The 20928-nt window shown below is 31.4% G+C and overlaps 1 protein-coding gene across 1 annotated transcript in view; it reads left to right on the top strand.

The window, feature by feature from the left end:
* The window catches only part of LOC105623959 (protein turtle-like), a 247436-nt gene that overhangs the window by 196437 nt on the left and 30071 nt on the right, over positions 1-20928 (top strand). Inside the window, exon 9 of the mRNA XM_012205328.1 lies at positions 19254-19384. Within this exon, the coding sequence (XP_012060718.1) occupies positions 19254-19384 (131 nt within the window). The remainder of the gene's footprint in view (positions 1-19253; positions 19385-20928) is intronic.

Genomic DNA, 20928 nt, shown 5'->3' with positions numbered 1-20928 from the left:
TATATGGCTACTTCCGACTGCGCGCTTGTATGTCTTGCACATTCGCAACCATATCTTCACATTTTGAACATTTTGATAGGCGCACACGTGAATCGGAATTGCGAACACGACCTTTTATGATCGTGGCTTCCGTTCGCGTACGGTAAGTATATTTTTCAGCTGAATTCTACATACATGTAGCTGAAGGTTACATACATATTTAAAATTATTTGCTGCGACATTTTTTCGTAAAAAAGAGTATTTCTTTGCTCAAAATATCTTATATATTACAATCGTATCTTACTTTATTTTTTATCATAATCTCTTTCCAAAACGTATTTTCCAAGTTTTGATAAAAATTCATGTAATCGATTTTTTTTACATAGTGTACCATAAACAATCAAATAATGAAATAATAAAATTTTTATTTTTCAATCAATAAATTTTAATGGACAAAACAACTTGTTAAATCGTTTGAAAAATATAATAATTGTATTAAACAACTATACAAATAACTAATTAATGTAATGAATTTTTTATTAGTCAATAGTTTTTTATTACTTAATTATTTTATCGATAAATTTATTTGAAAAATATACTTTTGCATTTTATAATTTTTCATTGTGCAATTATGTTAATCTATTTTAATCGAAAAGATTTTTGGCCATCTATGGAATAACCCATAATTTCGTAATAAATATCCTCGTTATTCAGTCATTTGCACGAATGCTTTATCTCGCCGATAGATGTATTATCTTGCTTGTTATTCGTTGCTAGCTAATGTTGCCGGTGAATTTCGGAAAAACGATAGCTTTTTGTTTGGTAATTGTAATTACCAGCGATCTCTTCGACTTTCTTGACAGCTCCCATTGTTAATTACTTTAATTATCGTGGCGAGACTGCGCTAACTACTGGAAAACCGCCATTCAGAAAAGTCCCATGAATATTTACGAATGCTTCATTTGTAGTCCAAGTTTCGATTCATCCTCTCATCTTTTCACAGTAAGTCTCGACGGTTATTTATGAGACACGAGGGGTCAAAACTCGCTTTTGTAGCGACTTTGATGTATATTCAGAACAGCTTTAGTTTCGAATTGGAGTACATAATAGATGAGATCTTTAAAAATATTTCAAGTTCCATTCTTCGAAGTTCGCGTGAGTAAACGAATATGATTTTTCAAGGAATATAAACAGGGATTATCGCGACAGTAAATGTTATAATATTTCACGGTGCAGCGAAAGTTATGATTTTTAAAAACAGTTGCAGTTGCCGGCAAGAAAGATATTGTAAGAAAGAAAAGTCGTAAGACAGGTGTCATAGAAATAGAGCTGGGGATGAAGTTTAGAACTCATCAGAAGATGAAAGTTAAAAAGAAGTGACACGAAGACTTTAAGATTACATTTCGTAGGATTCATAAATTCAGCGCGTTCCCAGAAGAGTTCAATGCCTTCTCTTACGTTTGAACTTTTCCTATACTCGTTATATTAGTCAAATGTGATGACTTTTTATTTTTGGTTCCTGTAAAATATCCACCAATCAAAACAGAATTTATAATAATTGCACTAGCAATTTATAATTTGACAGTGACTAACACGAATGAAGTTATTATTCTTCCTTCCTCCGAAGAGAAACATTGATTTATCGAAACTGGGTTAGCACAATAAATCAATCGCTGCCTTCCGAACAATTTTTATTTAAAAAATATGGAAACATACATGACGCAATTTTTTTTAATTGCTATAATACAGAAATAATATAGTATGTTCTCTTTCTCTTTTTTTCTTTTTTAATCATTATATAAAGTAGTATTTAAAGAAAATCTTTTTATATTATATATGTACACGTATTAAATGTATACGTATTAAATGCAACAAATTGAATATAAACTTTAATTAACACATTCGATAAACGCGATTTCCAATCCTTTCGAAACAAGTACACTTCGATCTTGCGAAGAAGCGCAACTTAAGCGGAACTCTTGCTCATAAAGAAAATAGGAAAAAAAACTTCGGGATAGAGAAGAAGCGGCGGTAATCCGATGCATAACCGAAGTTTTAAACTCTGACACTTAACAAGCAGAATCGCGCCGTAAATCCCGAGATGCAGTAACTATCCGTCTCGTTCGGACTACGAATATCTTCGAAGGAACTCATTTTACGTTCCTCGAGTGCTCGGAGAATGTCGTAAAACGTGTTATTACGATTCCTGGTATAGCTGCACTGGTACTCCTGCCATTCACGACAAATTCATTCGTCCAACAGCACGATTCCTTGAACGAGCATGTATTGCGTAATGGTATCTAACTCTCCGATCCTGTTAACGTAACAGCTTGCGGTTTACAGGGTGACTACGATCTGTATGAACGCATTTAAGCAGAACCGAACTTAAACATATATAAGTATAATATAAGTCCAGAATATTAACTTAATAGTAGATATTGCACATCAGTGCAACGAAATATTTTCTTTTCACATTTACGTTTAAGAGAGATCATGTGCGAAATATTTTATTTCCTCTGTGAAAAAAATTTATGGGGGTAATTAATTAAAAGTTTGTGGATAATATTTGTGAGTATAATTACATATTACTATTATAGTTGTTATTGCTATAATGTTAGTAACTGTATGTATGGTTCTATCAACAAATATGTAGTTGGCAGTGGAAATGACTATGAATTAGAGTTACTTTAAAAATGCAATTACTATAATTTAACTATAATTCGTAGTCATCTTTGGGACAATTATTATAGTTTGCCCAAAAAGTTTTCAGTGTAGAACAACACTTTTGATTTGTAATGTAACATATTCCTGATCGTGATGTATAACATTTTTATAATAATCCAAAAATTGTAGATTTTATCACGTCATTGATAAATAATTAAATAGATTCATGTATACATTTCTTTTATGTAAAATTTTAGTTTGATTACACATTGCGCGTCCTATCAGTGATAAAAAATTGGCATTACATCAGCGTCGTCTTTAACTGGCGCGTCTCTGCGCTCGTACGTGACGATAAATTTTTCATTTCACGTCATAAAACCGGTCTCTCCCGTGCTACACTCCTCGTAATGAAATAGGACGTTGCACGACAATGTCTTTTCTCCTGGTTACCTGGCTTGCCTGGTCATAGTTTTGTTTATGAACATGATGACACGCACGTACATTGTTTTTCATTTACTTCGTGTCTTTACAGCCATTTTTATAAGTGCAATCGAATGCCGCAGGTGCTTTCTCATTCGCAGAGAAATTATTTGTCCGAGTTCTGTTATAAAACTTCGAGTTCCATCAAATTACGATGCTTGCGAAGAATCTATAATTAATATACACTTTATTAATTTTTTAAAAGTTTTTTATTTTTGAAAATGTTAATCTTAAAATATTTGTCTATATATAGGGACATACACACCACATTTAATTATTTTTAAAAATTTTTAAATAACATGAAAAAAATAACAGTTGAGAACTTCACTGATTCAGCAAATCTACATTCAACAAATCTATTCACAAAAATACAGACAGTCAGTTTTCTATGTTAAAGCAAAGCTGAATAACATTAGCAACTTATTAAACCATCGAATCTTCTTATATAATTATACAGTTGAATTCACACAATAAGTTATAGGTGTACTATCTAATTTTTTTTCCGTGAAGATTTTCTTGAAAATCTTTTTATGAATTTTCTTCTTTGCCTGTTATAATTTATTTAAACTTAAAAGATTTTTAGAATGTCTCGGAAAATCAATTATTTTAATTATTAAATATTGTAAAAATTAGATGAGATACATATAACAATGGATATCTGCAGTGAAAAAAATCTAAAAAAAAGTTATTTTACTTTTTTTGTTTAATGAATACGAAATACGATACAATGCGACGGTTTGATCTACTTGACAGGATTTTAAGCATTGGGTCAACGACATGAGAGCCCTAATGAATTATGAGTATTAATGAGCGTTGTAAGAAACGCGCCGACAAAGACGATCATCGCCGCGCCGTCAGTCTCTTTTTTTGAACGGTGATGCATCCTAGCGAAGTAACTTTACAGAAGGCTTTTAGACGGGAAAGACCCGTTGGGCCATCGTGCCAAGTAATAAGGACATCGTAACACCTTTCAACCTCGTCATGGACCTTCTTGCTCGTCGAGACTTTCTACCTCCTGTTCGCTATTTACGCGCAGCTTTTTTCGCGCTACCAACCAGGATGGCAACATGAATTTTTACATTGTGAGTGGTAACGTGAAATGCTTTTAAATATCCGACTATAGAACACTCTAAACTCATCCGGCTATTCTTTCATTTTTATAAAACTCGAAATCGGCTTCAAATTTTTGTGAGAATTTTTAAAAATATATCATGATATATATCATGAAGCGCATTTTTTATTATTAACTTTTTGATATTTATTGACGCTTTACTGTGTTAAATTTTTAACTTAAAGTTACGACACGAGTATTGCATTTAATATTAAATTAAGAGTTTTAAACAAAGCCTCTGGAATTTAATCCTCAAAAAATCCTTAAAAAATTTTATCGATGTAATAAAAAATATATTTAATATAAAGAAAAAATTTACAAAAATTATTATACTTAATATAATAATTTTTTATACTTAATATAATAATTTTTTCTCAAAATTTAAAGTTAATTTATATTTTTTTACAGTATAATCAATGTTATATATATTTTATTTAATTTTTAATTATAAGATGCGAGATGAATGACGAATACAGTCAACTAAATTGTATGAATTTTGGAAAAGCTCAAAAATTCTTTATAAGTACAAGATATTTCAAAAGTTTCTAATTAAAAGTGGAAAGTCATAACATCGCTTTATACGCTTTGTGAAATTCTCACAAATAATTAAAACGACAAAACTATTCGCATATTTTCTGCTCATGAGAAATGAAGCGTTAATTATTTTGTCTGTCTAGCCTAAAATCCAGACTGACAAATATGTCGTGGACGATCGTGCTTTTTATTGAATCCCATGCATTTGATATTCAGTTAACGACCGACATAGGAGGCGCGAGCACGAACAAAATAAAGCCGCATTTAGTTTCATTAAATAGCGTCCAGCGTGCAAGCACGCGATCGCTTCGATTATTCACACGGACAGAACAAATTCGCATATTCATTATGTTATAAAACGTTCCGAAGGTAGTAATAGCAGAAAAGCCATTGAGAGATTTTTCCATATATGCGATACTGCACAAAAAAAATTATTGAATTAACAAAATATGTTTGGTTAAACAAATTTTGATGGAAATAAACAGAATTTCTGATTATTATAATCAAATATTTTGATTGCAAGCAGAATAAGTATACCTAAATTTATCGGAATTTGATTATTATGAAATCTAAATTTTTATTATAATTACAAAAAGAGCATGATTGAATTAACGTGATATAATATGTATAGTACAAAGAGATATAGTTATATAAAATTGGTAGAATTAAACAGAATTTCTTATCAGATTAAATAATCTAATATTTTAACTTAAAGTTCAATTATTTTCATCAGAATTCATGTCAAGTGTGTCTTGTTACCGTAGAAATACGTGTAATTAAATTTGCCTGATTATTTTAATCATAATTATGGATCGTTCATATCTTTTCAAACAGTCTTATTGCATACGTATTTCAGATTAAAACCACTTTTTTCAATGTTTTATTACAATAATTATTGAAATTATTATCCAAAAATTATTGTAAGAAACAATTAGAAATTGTTTACAATAATATAATACAAAAACTACAAAAACGTTTTATAGACTTCCTACTTCATCTTTTCACTGAAAGAAGCAACGTGAATAAGAGTTTCTAAATTCCGTAATCCTTGGAGTTTACATCTGCGAAATGTTACATCGTTAACAAGCGGTCCTTTAAATTCTAAGAACTCAAAAATTATTTGCATTTTCTCCGAACTCTTAGCACGAATAGTTTTGTTGACATTAAAAATTCTTATATCATCAATGTGATAAATTCTGAAGAAGAAAAATCAGACAGATTGTATTGAATATTGTTACTCTGGGAAATGATATAAGAAGCTGTAAGCTGTAGGGATCATTGGTGGCATTACCACGAGCGTTCTGGAACGCAGCTTGTCACTCGTGATTAATTAAAGCGGCGATCCTAAGTAATGCCTGTCGATTTGTTATCTACGACGATGCGTGTGTATATGCACGGGGACGAACGGTTAGACCGGATGGACGATAGCTTCGACAATTTTGTGGTTTAGGTATGCTCGCGTCTGCGGTTCCGAGGTATCGATATTGCGGTTGAGTGTCCAATTTGCGAGTGCCGACGAATCCGCTGATTTACGGACGACAGCCGGAACTGCTGCTACGGGAAGTACGACACACGCTCGGAAGCAGATAATCCACTTCTGAGGAAGGCTTTATGTCATTGGAAGGGGGATTTAAATTGGTGGATGTTCGTGGCAGTAATAGCGCGAGAAATAGCGCACGCCGCGTATAACAATAATTTTTTCGCGAAAGGTATATTCAAGACATAAATGAAAATCTCTTTTTAAGGAAATTTTTTTTACTTTTAATAATATTGTATAATGTATTCACATATTTTTTTCTTTATTTATGTTTTTTTCTATTGAGAACTGCTAAGGAATACAGTCTTTCATTTTACGTTGTATGTTTTATAAAGAGAAAGTTATTTGTCTGAATTTACTAATCACTTTTAATGCATTCGTTGCTTGATTAATTGTCCGTATCTTTGCAAAAACTTTACGCACTATTAATTGTTACGTTTAAGAACTATTAATCGTTACGAATTCTCCGCGCGATAAAACTGTCTTAGACTGGAAGGAAAGTAATTTTAATGAGGTCGTCACGGCCCAACGAACCGGATCGGGTAACGTTCGATTATCAGAATGGAAAGGATTCACGTTGTTGACGCGGAAAGATTTATGTCCTCACGTCGGTGAATGATTTATGCTCGCACGGTTTCGCGTGGTTTAGGAGTGATAATCCGCACAATCGATAGTCACCTTGATTAAAATTGTAACGAAGTGCCAGTAAGAACAAACATTCATCGAACTATAAGACAAAAAATGAATCTTTTTGGTGTAAATCTTGTGTCAAAAGAATAATTTTTATTCATATTCTGTATTATCGTGTTGTATTACATTCTATTATATATAACATAATTCAATATAATACAACATGATATATAATAAGAAAAAGATTAGGTAGACAAAAATTTGATATAATTTTTAAAAAAGATGTTTATATCACATCTTTCCGAACAAATGTAAAAAATTAATTCATTATTTTACTGAGATTAATTATTCTCTAGCACTTAACATAAACATTCGACGTTTTTGCGGTGCGAGATGCAGCCGCGTCGTGCATCATTCACTGCGACAAATAAGCAATTATCAATTATCGCCTCGATGAGCATTTAAGTGTTTATCTATATCCCTATAACTACGAGCGGAGTTAACTACTGCGAAGCCACTGCCGTTCGGCTGTAGCCAGCATAGTAGCGCAAACTCCCTATTGTAATAGTCTGCTACACTTTAATTGACTATCATAGTCCGCGAGCCTTCGTTATCATCCCCAAAATTAACCTGGTGTGTGGTAATCCTCGCGCACACACGTACGTCTGCCTACATGTTTGAGCTTTACTGCTGTTGGCACGATATTGACATGTACTACTGTCGCTTCCTAATTGACTACCACTACTCGCACCCTCCTATGTGTGCGTTCATGTAATCCGCGGTGTTGTTCCACTCGACGTATGCATATAACACGGTGCACTGTCAGTCGTTAGCGAAAACCTGATCATTGCGCGTTCTACTTATCAATGCGCATTCGTCTGTATCAATCTGCGTCTTTGATGATGAACAGGAGAGGTAAGAGAACAATCGAACACGTTTCTGTAAATCCATAATTTATATAAAAAAAAACGGTTTTATTGAAAAATCTAAAATTTTAGTTAGATACAAATCTGAAAATAATTTCGCTAGACTATCAAAATAATTATTTAGAATATTTAAATGGCAATGTTGCAAAAAATTTTGACATTTTAATTTTAATAACTAATTTGGGCGTCCTACATAATTCTTTCGATGATTCAAATAGAATTATCTGAAAATAATTTTGTTGGATCATTGAAATAATTACGATAATAATTTCAAGCATGAGTAATGATGCAAAAAATGTTTACAGTGTGAATGTCTTATATAATTATTTTAATGGTCCAACAAAATTATTTTTAAATCTGATCTAATTAAATTTTTAGATACTTCAGCAAAAATTGTTCTGTATAGATTTATTATGTTTAGAATTTTGTGATTTATTATATTTTACATTCAGTCTTTTTTTTTTTAGAACTCGCGTTTTATGCCGTATTTCATCATTTGTGATTATTGATCGTGTATTGTTTTGATATTTGTAACTGCTATCTGCATAACGCAAAACTTGTTACGTATCTCTCACAAAACGTCCATGCGCACAAATAAGTTATAGATTCATCAAGAAACCGCGAATGTAATTGTACGAGCGTCAGCGTTGCGCAAAAACGATAAATCCAAGCATTGTCTTCGAACGTTGGAAAGCCATTATCGAACGCCATTACTCGCGAAGCTAAATGGTCCTGAACTGCAAGGAGAACCTGATCGCCGAGCCCAGTTCGATACCTGAGTAACGCCATTGAGGAAATTTCGCGTTCCTTGAATCGTTAAGCTTCATCGTTAACCTCGATCGCTTGGACACTAAATCACGATTCTGTCAATTTCACAGTAGCAGGTATGTTCGACCGCAGGAACCAATACCTTAATTAACATTCTAATCCTTCTATGGACAGGAATTAAATGAATCACAAATATAATCGCACTCTCTATTGTTACTTTTCTGATATTCAGAATTTTCAAGATATTAATTAATAAATATTAGTTCAAATAAATTTATATTTTAAAAAGTGAAGAAAATCCATATGGAAAGTCCATTAAGGAAATTTTTATTTAAAAATTTTTAAATAATTGAACGATTTACCGGTTTACATACACATATATGTACACAAATATTGTTTAAATTAATATTTTTAAAAATTAAGAATTCTAAAAAAGTAATATAATAATATATTATTATAATTATTATAATATTATATATATTATAATATATATTAATGTAGATGTAATCAAGCAATTTGTGTGTATACTTAGTTGCAATAATTTTTTGTAGGAAAGAATGAATCATAAGTACTGTATATCTAAAAGTAAAATAAAATGTAGTTTAAATATATGTAATTAATAACACACTAGATGATGCGATAAGGTTAATTGTATCTTCATATTAATTTCATAAAAACATATATTGTCATTACTCAACGTCACTTTCGTTTCCAGACAGTAACCGCAAAGTTTTTAATTAAAAATTGACAGGCTCGTGGTCGACATTCCTTCGGTTACAACGACGTTAATACAGTACGATCGCGTATACCGAATCCGCCTTTCGAATAATAGACAAGGATGACAAAGTTTTAATTAAAAATTAGTAGCCTTTGAGAGGTGATCCCCTTGACTCTTCGTGTCGCCGAAAATCATGAACGTTCGCTCGCTTTTCCACGATTATCACAAATTCCTTGAATTCGAAATTCACCGTTCTCTACAAAAATTTAAATCGAGACATAGTGGTTTATTTCAGACATGAATCTGATTTAATATATTTTTTCAGTAAAAATTCGATAGATGATTCGATACAGATGAAATTGAGTTTCTTTTAAAAATATGAACCGATCAGTTATGTAATACGTCTAGTTTTTTTAATAATATTTTTATTTAGATTTTTGACACTGTGGACTGAACCGCTTAAAAAACGAAAAAAGTTTGAAACATTTGATCAAACGAGCGCAATTTTATCAAGAAACATAAAAATACACAAATAAACATTTATAAAAAAAATTTACTAAATTTTAATAAATATTTGTTTAAATAGTATCGACTGAACATTTACTTACAATAAATATATATTTATTAATAAAAAAATGATTCTTAAATCAAATTAATAGTATCAAATATATGTTTCAGTAAATATTTCGTTAGTATTCAAACAAATATTTATTAAAATTTTGTAAATTTTTTTTATAAATATTTATTTTTGTATTTCTATATTTCTTGATAAAATTGCGCTCGTTTGATCAAATGTTTCAAACTTTTTTCGTTTTTTGAGCGGTTCTTTCCCTCACATTTCTCCCTCACTGCACATAGACATGTAATCATCTTTTAAAAATCGATCATTATCATGCCAGGAATCGCATTTTCGGTTGCTCGTTTGGGTCCGACTTGTCGACTCGGCAGGATCGACCACCCAATATCCCAGATCGAATGGATTGCACGTTTCGATCCTTCTCAAAAATTTTATATTAGCCAGGACGTCGATATCAATCGAATTCATCGTGCGACAACCAGCCAAAAAAGAATTCGCCAGATAATATCGTGTCGATCTATCGCACACGTCGCAGAATTCATATCACGAAGCCGCTATGGATCTATTTTGGAAATTTTTTCTCAATCTTTCGCTCTTTCTCATTTTCTATTTCGACTATCATCTCGATAAACTGATCTCATTTTCACTTCTTCCTTCTATTTCATTTTTCGTTCATTATTTTTGAAACATATAATGATATGAAGTGTGATAGTCTGTAAAGGATTTTGTTATTTTATACAACTATTTTTCTGAAAATTTCACTATTTTATTTTATTTGTCATCTCTGAAATAATTTAGACCTTTTTTGATATTAGACATGCATTAAGAAACAAATGCATAATATCTATTGTTATACATATATTATTAATTTAAAATAATTAACCCGGGAATAGTCACCTAGATTTTTACTTTAGCAGCAAGAAAATATGAATTGTTGTAAAATGGACAGCGTTTTCTTTCTTTTTTAATAATTATTCTTTACGAATCTTTAAATATATACTCTGTCGAAAACCTGCAATAAAAAAGCGTTAAATGCTTTAATAATTAAAATCTTTAGTTTTTTAAAATTAATATTGTAATAAGTTGCTTAATATATTCATTTTGTTTAATAATTGTTTGCTTTCTACTTTTTTTTTTAGAAAATTATGAATGAATAATATCTAATTTTAAATGCCAATAAATTGGAAAACAGTCATTAATATGTTATTAAAAATATATTATAAAAATGATTTTAATTTAAAAAACATCTTAAATGATTGTTTACATAAAACAAAAATAAAGTGACTACATTTCTAGGTTAGAAGTAATAATAATTCATTAAATTTTAATTTATTATAAGATTGTCATAGTATTGGGGTAGCAAAAATTTTTATAATAATTTTTGAGCTTAAACCGAGAGAGGGAACATTAAAACGTGATACATCGCTCGAGGTGTTCCAATTTTTAAGACGTACTCAGAGTTAAAGCATATTTTTCCCTTATTCTCCTGAATTCTTAACCCGTCTTTCTGTACTGCTTGATCTCCATTTTGCTCGCAATTCCACCTACTTCTATTGTTTTTCCACATTTTCGCCGTTTCTCACACGGTTTCGTTATACTTCGCCTTCGTTCTTTGCGTTCCTTGACGCTTTATCCTCATTTTTCCTTCCTTTGCATCTTCTTCCTCACTGTTCTACATATTCACGCGGTTTTTCGTCAACATTCATCTTCTTTTCTCCACTATCTTCTAGCGCGTCCCGTCTTTCCATCCTTATTACATTCTTCTTCATTCTCGTTCCTCGTAAGTTGCAAGTGAATTCCCTTCCCGCTATCGTTCCTTTCTCACTTTAAATTTAAGGTTCATTCCTTTTCCTGTTATTTCTTATTGTGGAATGTCTTTAATAAATTATAATTTTTTTTACAATTATAATTTTTTATAAGCACACCTTCTTCATAAAAATCTTCCCTGTTAACTTTTCACATTTGCTCTGTTAAGCGTGAAAGGATTAAATTGATATTTTTTATTCAATCTATATCTTTTTTTCTTTGATTTTTTTCTACTTGTGAAGAACTTGCGTTAGATTAAAGGAATTCTAATTCTTTTATTCCCTTCTGTCCGAACAATAAATTTTTCTCTCACTCACACTTGACATGCACTGTCCCATTCGGTCTTTCTTCTTGTTCCACTTTGTCTTCCTTCTTTACTTCCACTTTTTTTATTTGCACTTTTCTCGTTCTCCTTATCGAGACTTTTCGTTTGGCAAGAACTTTGATGAATCGAATTCTCTGCGGGGTGACGACGGTGGTCCGCCACGCAGCCTCCACGAGATGCCCGAACGAACAATGAGATGTAAGTGCCAAGCTTTATTCCAAGATGATCGCTCGAGATGTCGCTGACGATGGACTGCCGTTATCTATAATACTGATCGTCAAAGAGAAAAGAGTTTTATGACCTAGAAGATAATATTAGAGACTGCTACGAATGATTGCGGATTTCTGAGTACCGCAAAATTTGCTACAATTTGCATATATATAAAAATTATGCAATAAAAGTGATGCAAATGAATTGAAGTGGAATCTCCGATTTCTCTATCAAGACATCTTCACTCATTTCAAGATATTCTAATTATTATTAGAGTAAAAATTGAAGCTCTGCTCTCTAAAATCTTTGGGGGGAAAGTAACTCTCTAATTAAGAATAAAATATCATTCTTAAAAATTAACAATTGATCCACTCTTTTTCATCATTGGTTCAATTGTCACTCTTTAAAATTAAATTCCATTTCAAAAATTCTAGAGAGTAGTTTATATTCTTTCTTTACTTATATATATAATTTGAAGATTATTTTTGTAAATTGTTGTTAAAATATATTTAAAGGAAATATTGTATTTATTTATTTATTTACTTTGTTGTAATCAATGTTGTTCAAAAACATCCTGTATATTAATCATATATCATGCAAAACAAGAACCAGTTGTTATGAAAATTCCTACGCAGGATGCAATATCGTTTTTTATATTTTCAACGACGCACTATTACCGAGAATTCCCAAAGGCGTAGTGGGATAATGCAGAACAGGGCGATTTCAATACAGAGATCGGGCGATTCGCGCAGAACTGGATACACGCGTGTCCGGTGGAAAGCAATGAAAAAAAAGAGAGAGTGTCGCGATTTGAATGCTCCCGCAGAAATGAAAATACCCGACGCGGCACGATAATTGCTCACGTCGTGTCGCTTTTACGAATTTCCATCGAGGCGCGATCGCAAGCGCGATCGGAAACCACTAACCAATCATCCAGCCAATTTCGTTCAAACTGTAGGGTATGCGAAAAATACAATACATGTACCACGAGTGCCGCTTAAAAATCAATTTCGTAAAATAATATTAATAGGCTTGTCTGAAACAGTGAAAAGGAAGAGGAAACAAACCTCTGAAAAAATATTTGAATGGTTGAGACTCGCATCGTCAGATTACAAGACAATTAAATATTCAATATAATTGAATATTTAAAGGTAAGGGGAAAGTTGTTCTGTGTTCGACTCTTTGACTTTATGTTTAGGAGTTTTCGGAGTCGATAAATTTGATACTGACCTCAAGAAAATAAAATTTCAATTTTAAGAAAATAATCTGATTATCGTGAAACTCAAGAGATTTTTGGTATTGTTGAGCTCAAATACTTAAAAATGTTGAACCTCTAGTGAAGGAGGATCTAGTGTCATAGGGCTTACAATAACAGAACAGAGAGTTTAAAAATCAGTTTGGAAATTAGTAGCAATAATGAGCTTCAAATAAAGCGAAACTGAAAACTTTATATTACTTTGCATTAAAATGAATCCCTAAAACTGAGTTTTATAATAATCAGATCATTTTTTTTTTAATTCTTCGCCACTACTAGATCTCCATCTATTTTCAATTTTTTATTTTTGTGACCTCTGATACGAATAAAACATCATCAAATTATCTTATAGGCTAAGTTTCATGAGAAAAGCAGTTTATAAAAAAAGCTGTGTAACCCCAAATGAGATCGTTGATTCACAAAGGATTAATAATCCTACAACAAATAATATGCGCGAATGTGAAACGTTTCATTTACAGTTAGCGAAACTCCAATGCAAGATTCTTATGCAGAAAAAATTATCTTGCGTAATTGTAACAGTCTTACACAATCCTTACACAAGATAGAATTTTAAAATATAACATAATCAAATATAACGTAATCAAAGACAATTCAAGTTGAAGTAAAATTTAAAAAATGATAAAAATTTTTCTGTGAGGTATCTGTACATCTGTAAAAAGGAATACGCATATTTTTGATAAATAACGAACCACGAAGGGATTAAACGCGGTTTAAGCGTTCGAATGCACGTGTGAAGAAGCATCCCGCGAGAGAGAGCTTGCGGATGCGGTTGCACGTATTCCGTGAATTTCACAACGGCTGAGTGCAGCCGCGGCAGCATCGTCGGGGTGCATATTGTGGTGTCGCCGCATGCATGCGCGTTTATATCGAACGCGCGCTACGTAACGTGCAACACAATCCGGGAAGCGACGCGCGCTATATGCGCCGATGTAAGATTTATTTCGAGATTACATACCGTAGTCACGAGAGCCGCATTTCCGAGCTGCGACGATCGTGTTTGCCGACGTAATCAGCAACTCGCGTTATGAATATCGTAATACTGTGCAGTTCTATTATAATCCCACGCGCACAACACGATCACAAGATTCTCTGCTGCAATCATGAAGACGCGATTCCGTCTAAATTTCTCGCGGAGAAACTGCCAATGTAGATTATCGCGCGAATCTAATACATACTAAGAATTTACAAAGTTATACTGTATATATTGTATGGACACAAAGTGATAGTATTCCCATAATTCAAAATATCATTTAATTTCGGATTATCTCGGATTTCATTCCAAGAAATTTAGAAAGAATTTGGAATAGAAATAAAAAATTTATCGAAAGAATCTTTTTGTATCCGATAAAGATAATAACGGTTGTATTGATTCTTATTATAAAATTTAAATTGACATTTTCCACTTTTTTCGTATTTATTTTTCAAGATGTTATATTGATCTTCCTTTATTTATTTTTACATTAATTTATCTTAAGTTTTTTTTTTACAAAGGTACATAATTATATTTACGTCAATCCATATATTTCACGTAAAACGTAAAATTAGCGATGAGACACTACCGTGTTTCCAGATTAGACTTCGTTGCATAATTACGTCGCATTATATTCCGTGAATTTATCGGGAAGGTTCTGTCATAAGTCGTGTTTTCCGCTCCGTCGACGATCCTCTCCTGTCGCGTCTCGCTACTTACTTCCATTCCCCACGTCTTCCGTTTCCGCGCGCAGATTCGCGACGGCGTGGAAACTAAGTACGCGAGACCAATTCCTGATGAACAAACGAGTTGAAATGGAATCCTTCACGATTGCGATTAATGACGGAAACTATTTGGAAAATTATACACTGCTGCATTCTAACGATATTAATGATATTAATTTCTTTATCCAAATAGAATTTTTTTATTCTACATTCTAAAAAATATGGAGCGGTTAACATCATGTGTTTATATAATTCACACCGTGTTGATGTTGAAATAAATATCATGAATTTTAAATTCACATCATATCTATTGATGTGAATTAAAACAATTATAAAATTGCTCATGATTTTAAATCTACACCTATACTTTTTAGAATGTACAAAATACACTGAAAAAAAGAATCTGCTTATAGCCATCGAGTGAATAATGTTGAGTGAAATAATTTCAACATAATTTTACCTTTATAAATATTTAACAATTATTGCCATTGGAAATACATAACAGTGTCTATATAATTCTCACTGTGTTGATATTAATATTAACACCAATGTGAATCGTTAACACTGTAAGTTTTAAATGCATATCATGATAGAGTTGATATAAATACTATAGGTTTCAAATCGACATTATGTTGATATTAATATTAATGTTAATATTAATAATAAGAATTATATATATAGACACCGTTGAGCCCACACCGATATTTTTTAAAGTATATTAATACTTATTAAAGATAAAATTTATTTAAAGATAAAATTATGTTTAGTTATATTACCTGAACATTTAGTTGAAATTATTTCACTCGACATTTGATAGTTACAACCAGAATTTTTTCAGTGCGTTTGTAGTGCTATTCATTTCGAGTTTCGTAGATGGTGACGATTAACAATATTTTATTTAGTTAATTATGATGGAAGAATGATATATATAAAAAATTATATGATCTCCATTCTATTTTATTTTTCCACATTCTCTTCCATTGAATTTTCCAACGTTTCATTTCAATCTGCAGTTCCTAGCTGCTGTTCAATTAAGAAGTTGATACAAACCAGTAAAATCATCTGACATGTTTCTCTTCAATTATTTTAGACGGTGGGAAAAGGGAACTGAAAGAACTACTCGTATTCTCTCTGACTGATTTCTCTAACGGAAGAGCTTTGTGTTTTCTCAAGTGCGAGAGTGCTAGACCGCCGATTTTCACGATATTCGATATAACCTGCGTTTTTATTAAAGTCACGTTAATTAAAAGTCGCTCGCATTCACTCAGAAGAAATAATAATTTTTTTCTCGTTTCGTTTCAAATCGACGCTACATGGGAAATCGAAGAAAAATATTGCGAGAGAAAGCCGGAAAAGTGTGTGTATACCGTTTTCCGCTCGTCCGTTCGATTTCGCGCGAAACGATCGTCACCCAACGGAAATCAATGCTACTTTGTTTATCGAGAAGCACTCTCGCGATTCTCATTGGCTGTTTCCCCGTGTGTTACGAGAATGGATTGAATCAACATGCAATTACTATCTCGCAACGCTGCGCTCAACGGCAATGCGCCATCCGTATACGCGACGCTTGTAATTGTAGTTACACGCGATTGCATTGTTACAAATATTCCGGTCGCACAAGGTATCCAGAATAACGACCGTTTCTCCTCTTGGCAATAAATAGCTAAACTCAATACGAGAAGAAATTCATGATGTCGCGCGTAACAAAATTTGTTATTAATTATCGCTAATTAAATAATTTATAAATAGGAACACATATACAGAGTGCACAAAATGTCATACCATTTGCTTTATAACATATTTAGTTTTAATAAAATTGGTACAGAATTGGGATAGAAAATTAATTATCAAAACCTGGAAAATTGGATCATTAAATGGTATGACATTTTGTATATATGCGTGTATATATTATAATTATGCTATCTAATTATGTTATGTCGAAGATATCACTGACGGGCACTTCAATGCTTTGATCAAAGTGTCATTATTAATAGTCATATTCCGTGCAGAGCTCGTATTCGTTTACATTTCCCTCATGCCATTAGAAGGGAGCTTTAAATTAGTTCGCTTTGATTTATTATTTAAACAGCCTTATGGACGCATAATCCTATTTCAAGAGCCTTCTATACCTCGTTTCTTCTTCATTGAACATCGAGATTCTATTTGTGATGCTGTATAATATTGTCATACTACGTGAATGGAGTTATTGGTTGTTTCATTCGTCGCAAAACTATAATTAATTAACTTTAAAAGCCATTAACAAGATTACACATCCATACGTTGTGAAATGAAAAGATCAAACAATCCGCACGATCGTGTTATTAAATTAGCTCCAAAATTTATTGTATAATTTTGTATAAGCTGTGATAAATTTAAAAGCCTTCAAAGAAATTTCATGCGTTTATATTAAATGAAAGCATCGAATAATTCTCATTTATATCGATAATTTATTGGTGATACATGCGTAATTGTAATTAATTAAAACAGATTCAAGAGTTACTGCAGAAGTTTTACATTCTTTCTCGATGAAATGACTTTATATATAATTATTAATCATATTATGAAATTAATAATAAAATTTATTGTCGCAAAAATTATTCATAATAATTTTAATATATTTTTTTATTTATTTCTTTATTGCGATTGATGAACAATTTATTAAAATTAGTTATTCGTTTAATAAATGTAAAATTCAAGCGTTTTTATTGAAACGCGCATTCGATTGTCAGCGAAATGAAATTCTGGTCTCTAATCATCGCCCTTTATCATTATCATCATTATTCGCAAATTAACTCTACACAGAGCTGTCTACACATACACATATTCATACCAAATTGACATAGTGATCAATCGCGATTTTCATTATATGAGAAAATCACGCGCGATAAAATTCCGTGCTAACGCATTTCCGCTTTGACTCCACTGCCGAAAATGCAGATTTCATTAAAGTTCAGCCCGTTAATATCCGCAATATTATTCTGCCATGCGTTGGTATCCATCGGTTCATAAATAACGTTGTGTCAAAGCGACGTTTATAAATTACCGATGATGTCACGCTCCGATACACTCGCAGCGTTCAGTTTTTTTCAGAATCTCGTCCGAATATGGCGCGGGATATATTTAATATGTCGTGTCTAAACATAAAAAAAACGTGAAATTATTCATGTCGCTCGAATGTAAAAATAAAATTTTAAAATTTTTTAATTTTTTAAAAATTTGTATTTTGCTTTCTATAAATGTACATTTCTCTTTAATAAAAATCGAAATCTTACTTTAATCAGAGAAATTATTTTCAGTGGTTTCCTCTATTTAAGGTCTTGAAATAACACAAAATAATATAACTGAATACGTAAATATTTTAAGATAGTAAAAAGATTTATGTTTCTATTATATACAAAAAATGATATTGTATATACACTGTTAAAAATTAATAGATTAAATTTAAATTAATTTCTTAAATTAAATAACATTTTGTTACTTTTAACTTTCAAATGTATCCAAATATTATTTGTATTAAAAAAACATGTGATTAACAACTACATTTAATTAATCCATTTCTACGATTAAATTGCTGAGTTTCGGAGTAAACAATGTATTATTAACGCATTTAAAAAAGAAACTAAATTTGAATCAAATTAATTTCTTGAATTAAAAACTTTAACTCTATCATTTTAGTTAATATATTTAGTTAATATATTAAGAGTAAAAGCAATGACGACTTGTAAACGAATTATGAATTTAACAGTGTATTAACGATATTAGCCAACAGCAGTCTAATTGTAAAAGTAATTTTGTTAATTCAATGACAGTATTAATGAAACAAATAATGTTTTATTACAAGAGCATGGCGTATTTGTTTCATTAACACTGTCACTTAATTAACGAGATTATTTTCAATTAAACTGCTGTCGACTAATACTGTTAATAAGTGCATCATTTTCTCGTGTATGAATTTAAAAAAAAATAATTTAATTATATTTGTCATTTTTTATACAACGTTTGATTCTCTGATTGTAGTTGCGCCCATCGCCAGTCTCAAGATAGGTTCCACTCTAAATCCGAAGAATATCAAGGAGGGCTCCGATGTTTACTTCGAATGCAACGTCAGGGCGAATCCCAGATCGTACAAATTGACCTGGTTTCATGAGGTAGGCGCTGCATCGACTACTCATTTTTTCTTTATTTTTTTATAAATCGGGATTACCAATATGTGGTCCCGTAAATCGAATGTTTAATAATGAGGCGAAAACGATGTGCAAATATTCCCCAGTCAACGACCAGAGTGCCACTCGTGTACACCGACATAAATATAGACTGAACTCTAATTGCGTACGTGATACATAAAATATGAATAATACATGATTCAATCGTTGTTTCTCGAAATAAAAGTAGCCGAAACTTACTGATTTTAATTGTTGACATGTATTGTACAAAAAATTCTAATTTGAATTTAATTATATTGATTTAATTATATTTGTGGGTTATTTTATCACATTTGATTTATTATTTCTTATGGCTTTCTCACATTCTGGAATCGTCGATTGTCAATTTATATTGATGAAATGTTTTCATGAGGAAATTGAGAACGCTATGATTATTTAGAGTGTGAGGAATGCATCTTAGAAATAGAATATTAGAAGATTGATTTTGATGAATTTACATTGAAGATGATCCGAATTGGATCGAAACATCCGCATTTACTGTAAGGTACATTCTGAAGGAATAAAAGACATATTGTCATAAACAATTTACTACACTCCACTAACTGCGTTAGACTATTAAGAGTCTTTTACCTGTTTTATTTGTACTGTACATAAAAGAGTCCTGATTTTATTTATTTAATTTTTTTTAAATACATATCTTAAGATTTTACGATTGAAGTACTTTTAATGGCTTTTGGCCATTGGTTACTTTAACATTTAACGTTTATTCTCGTATAATTATCTGAGTGTATAATTATCTGAGAATGAGAATAATTTTAGACAGAAGATACAAATCATAGAGAAATCAGTCGAATCATTATCGAAGGTTATCTGGGTTAGTTGTAATTGACCTACAGGGCATTGCTTGAACGGTTCCAGCATTGACCTGCTTTAACCTATCCTAAATTGCGCAATATACATCTTATTACCGTATAATAACGTTATATTCTCTTCAAAAGATCTTATTGATCGATGGGCATGCAATATAAGCAATATTGCAAACGATTACTTTATCAAAATTGTAAAATATACAAAAATATAATAATAATTTAAGTGTGAAATGATTTTGTTAAATGAGTCATACAAGTGAAAACAAGAGCTAAACTTTTATATTTTATCTGCATCATAAAATCTACATCATACAAAATCTTCAATTTTCCTCTCATTTTCATAAACAAGAAGACCTCACATGAAAAACATTAATTTTGTTGATGTCACAGATTTTAATCATTTTTTTTTTTTTTCTAGGTTGTAGCAGACTACTTAATTTTAACTATATGTATGAATTTTAACTATATGTAATTATCGTGCCATGTAATATCAGACGATATAATTTATAAAAAACAGTGCCTCGCGCACGCGACTCCTGTTACTAACTTTTCAAAATTTCGATTATTATTAATATCGACGTTTTCAATGCCATTAGTTTTAAAGACACAAAAATGGCAAAGTAAATGAAGGCGCGTACACACACACACACACACACACAC

Source organism: Atta cephalotes (genome assembly GCF_000143395.1).
Source record: "Atta cephalotes unplaced genomic scaffold scaffold00068, whole genome shotgun sequence".
Classification (NCBI taxonomy): domain Eukaryota; kingdom Metazoa; phylum Arthropoda; class Insecta; order Hymenoptera; family Formicidae; genus Atta; species Atta cephalotes.
Note: the sequence above shows the minus strand (reverse complement) of the source record. Positions and strands in the feature narration are given on the sequence as shown.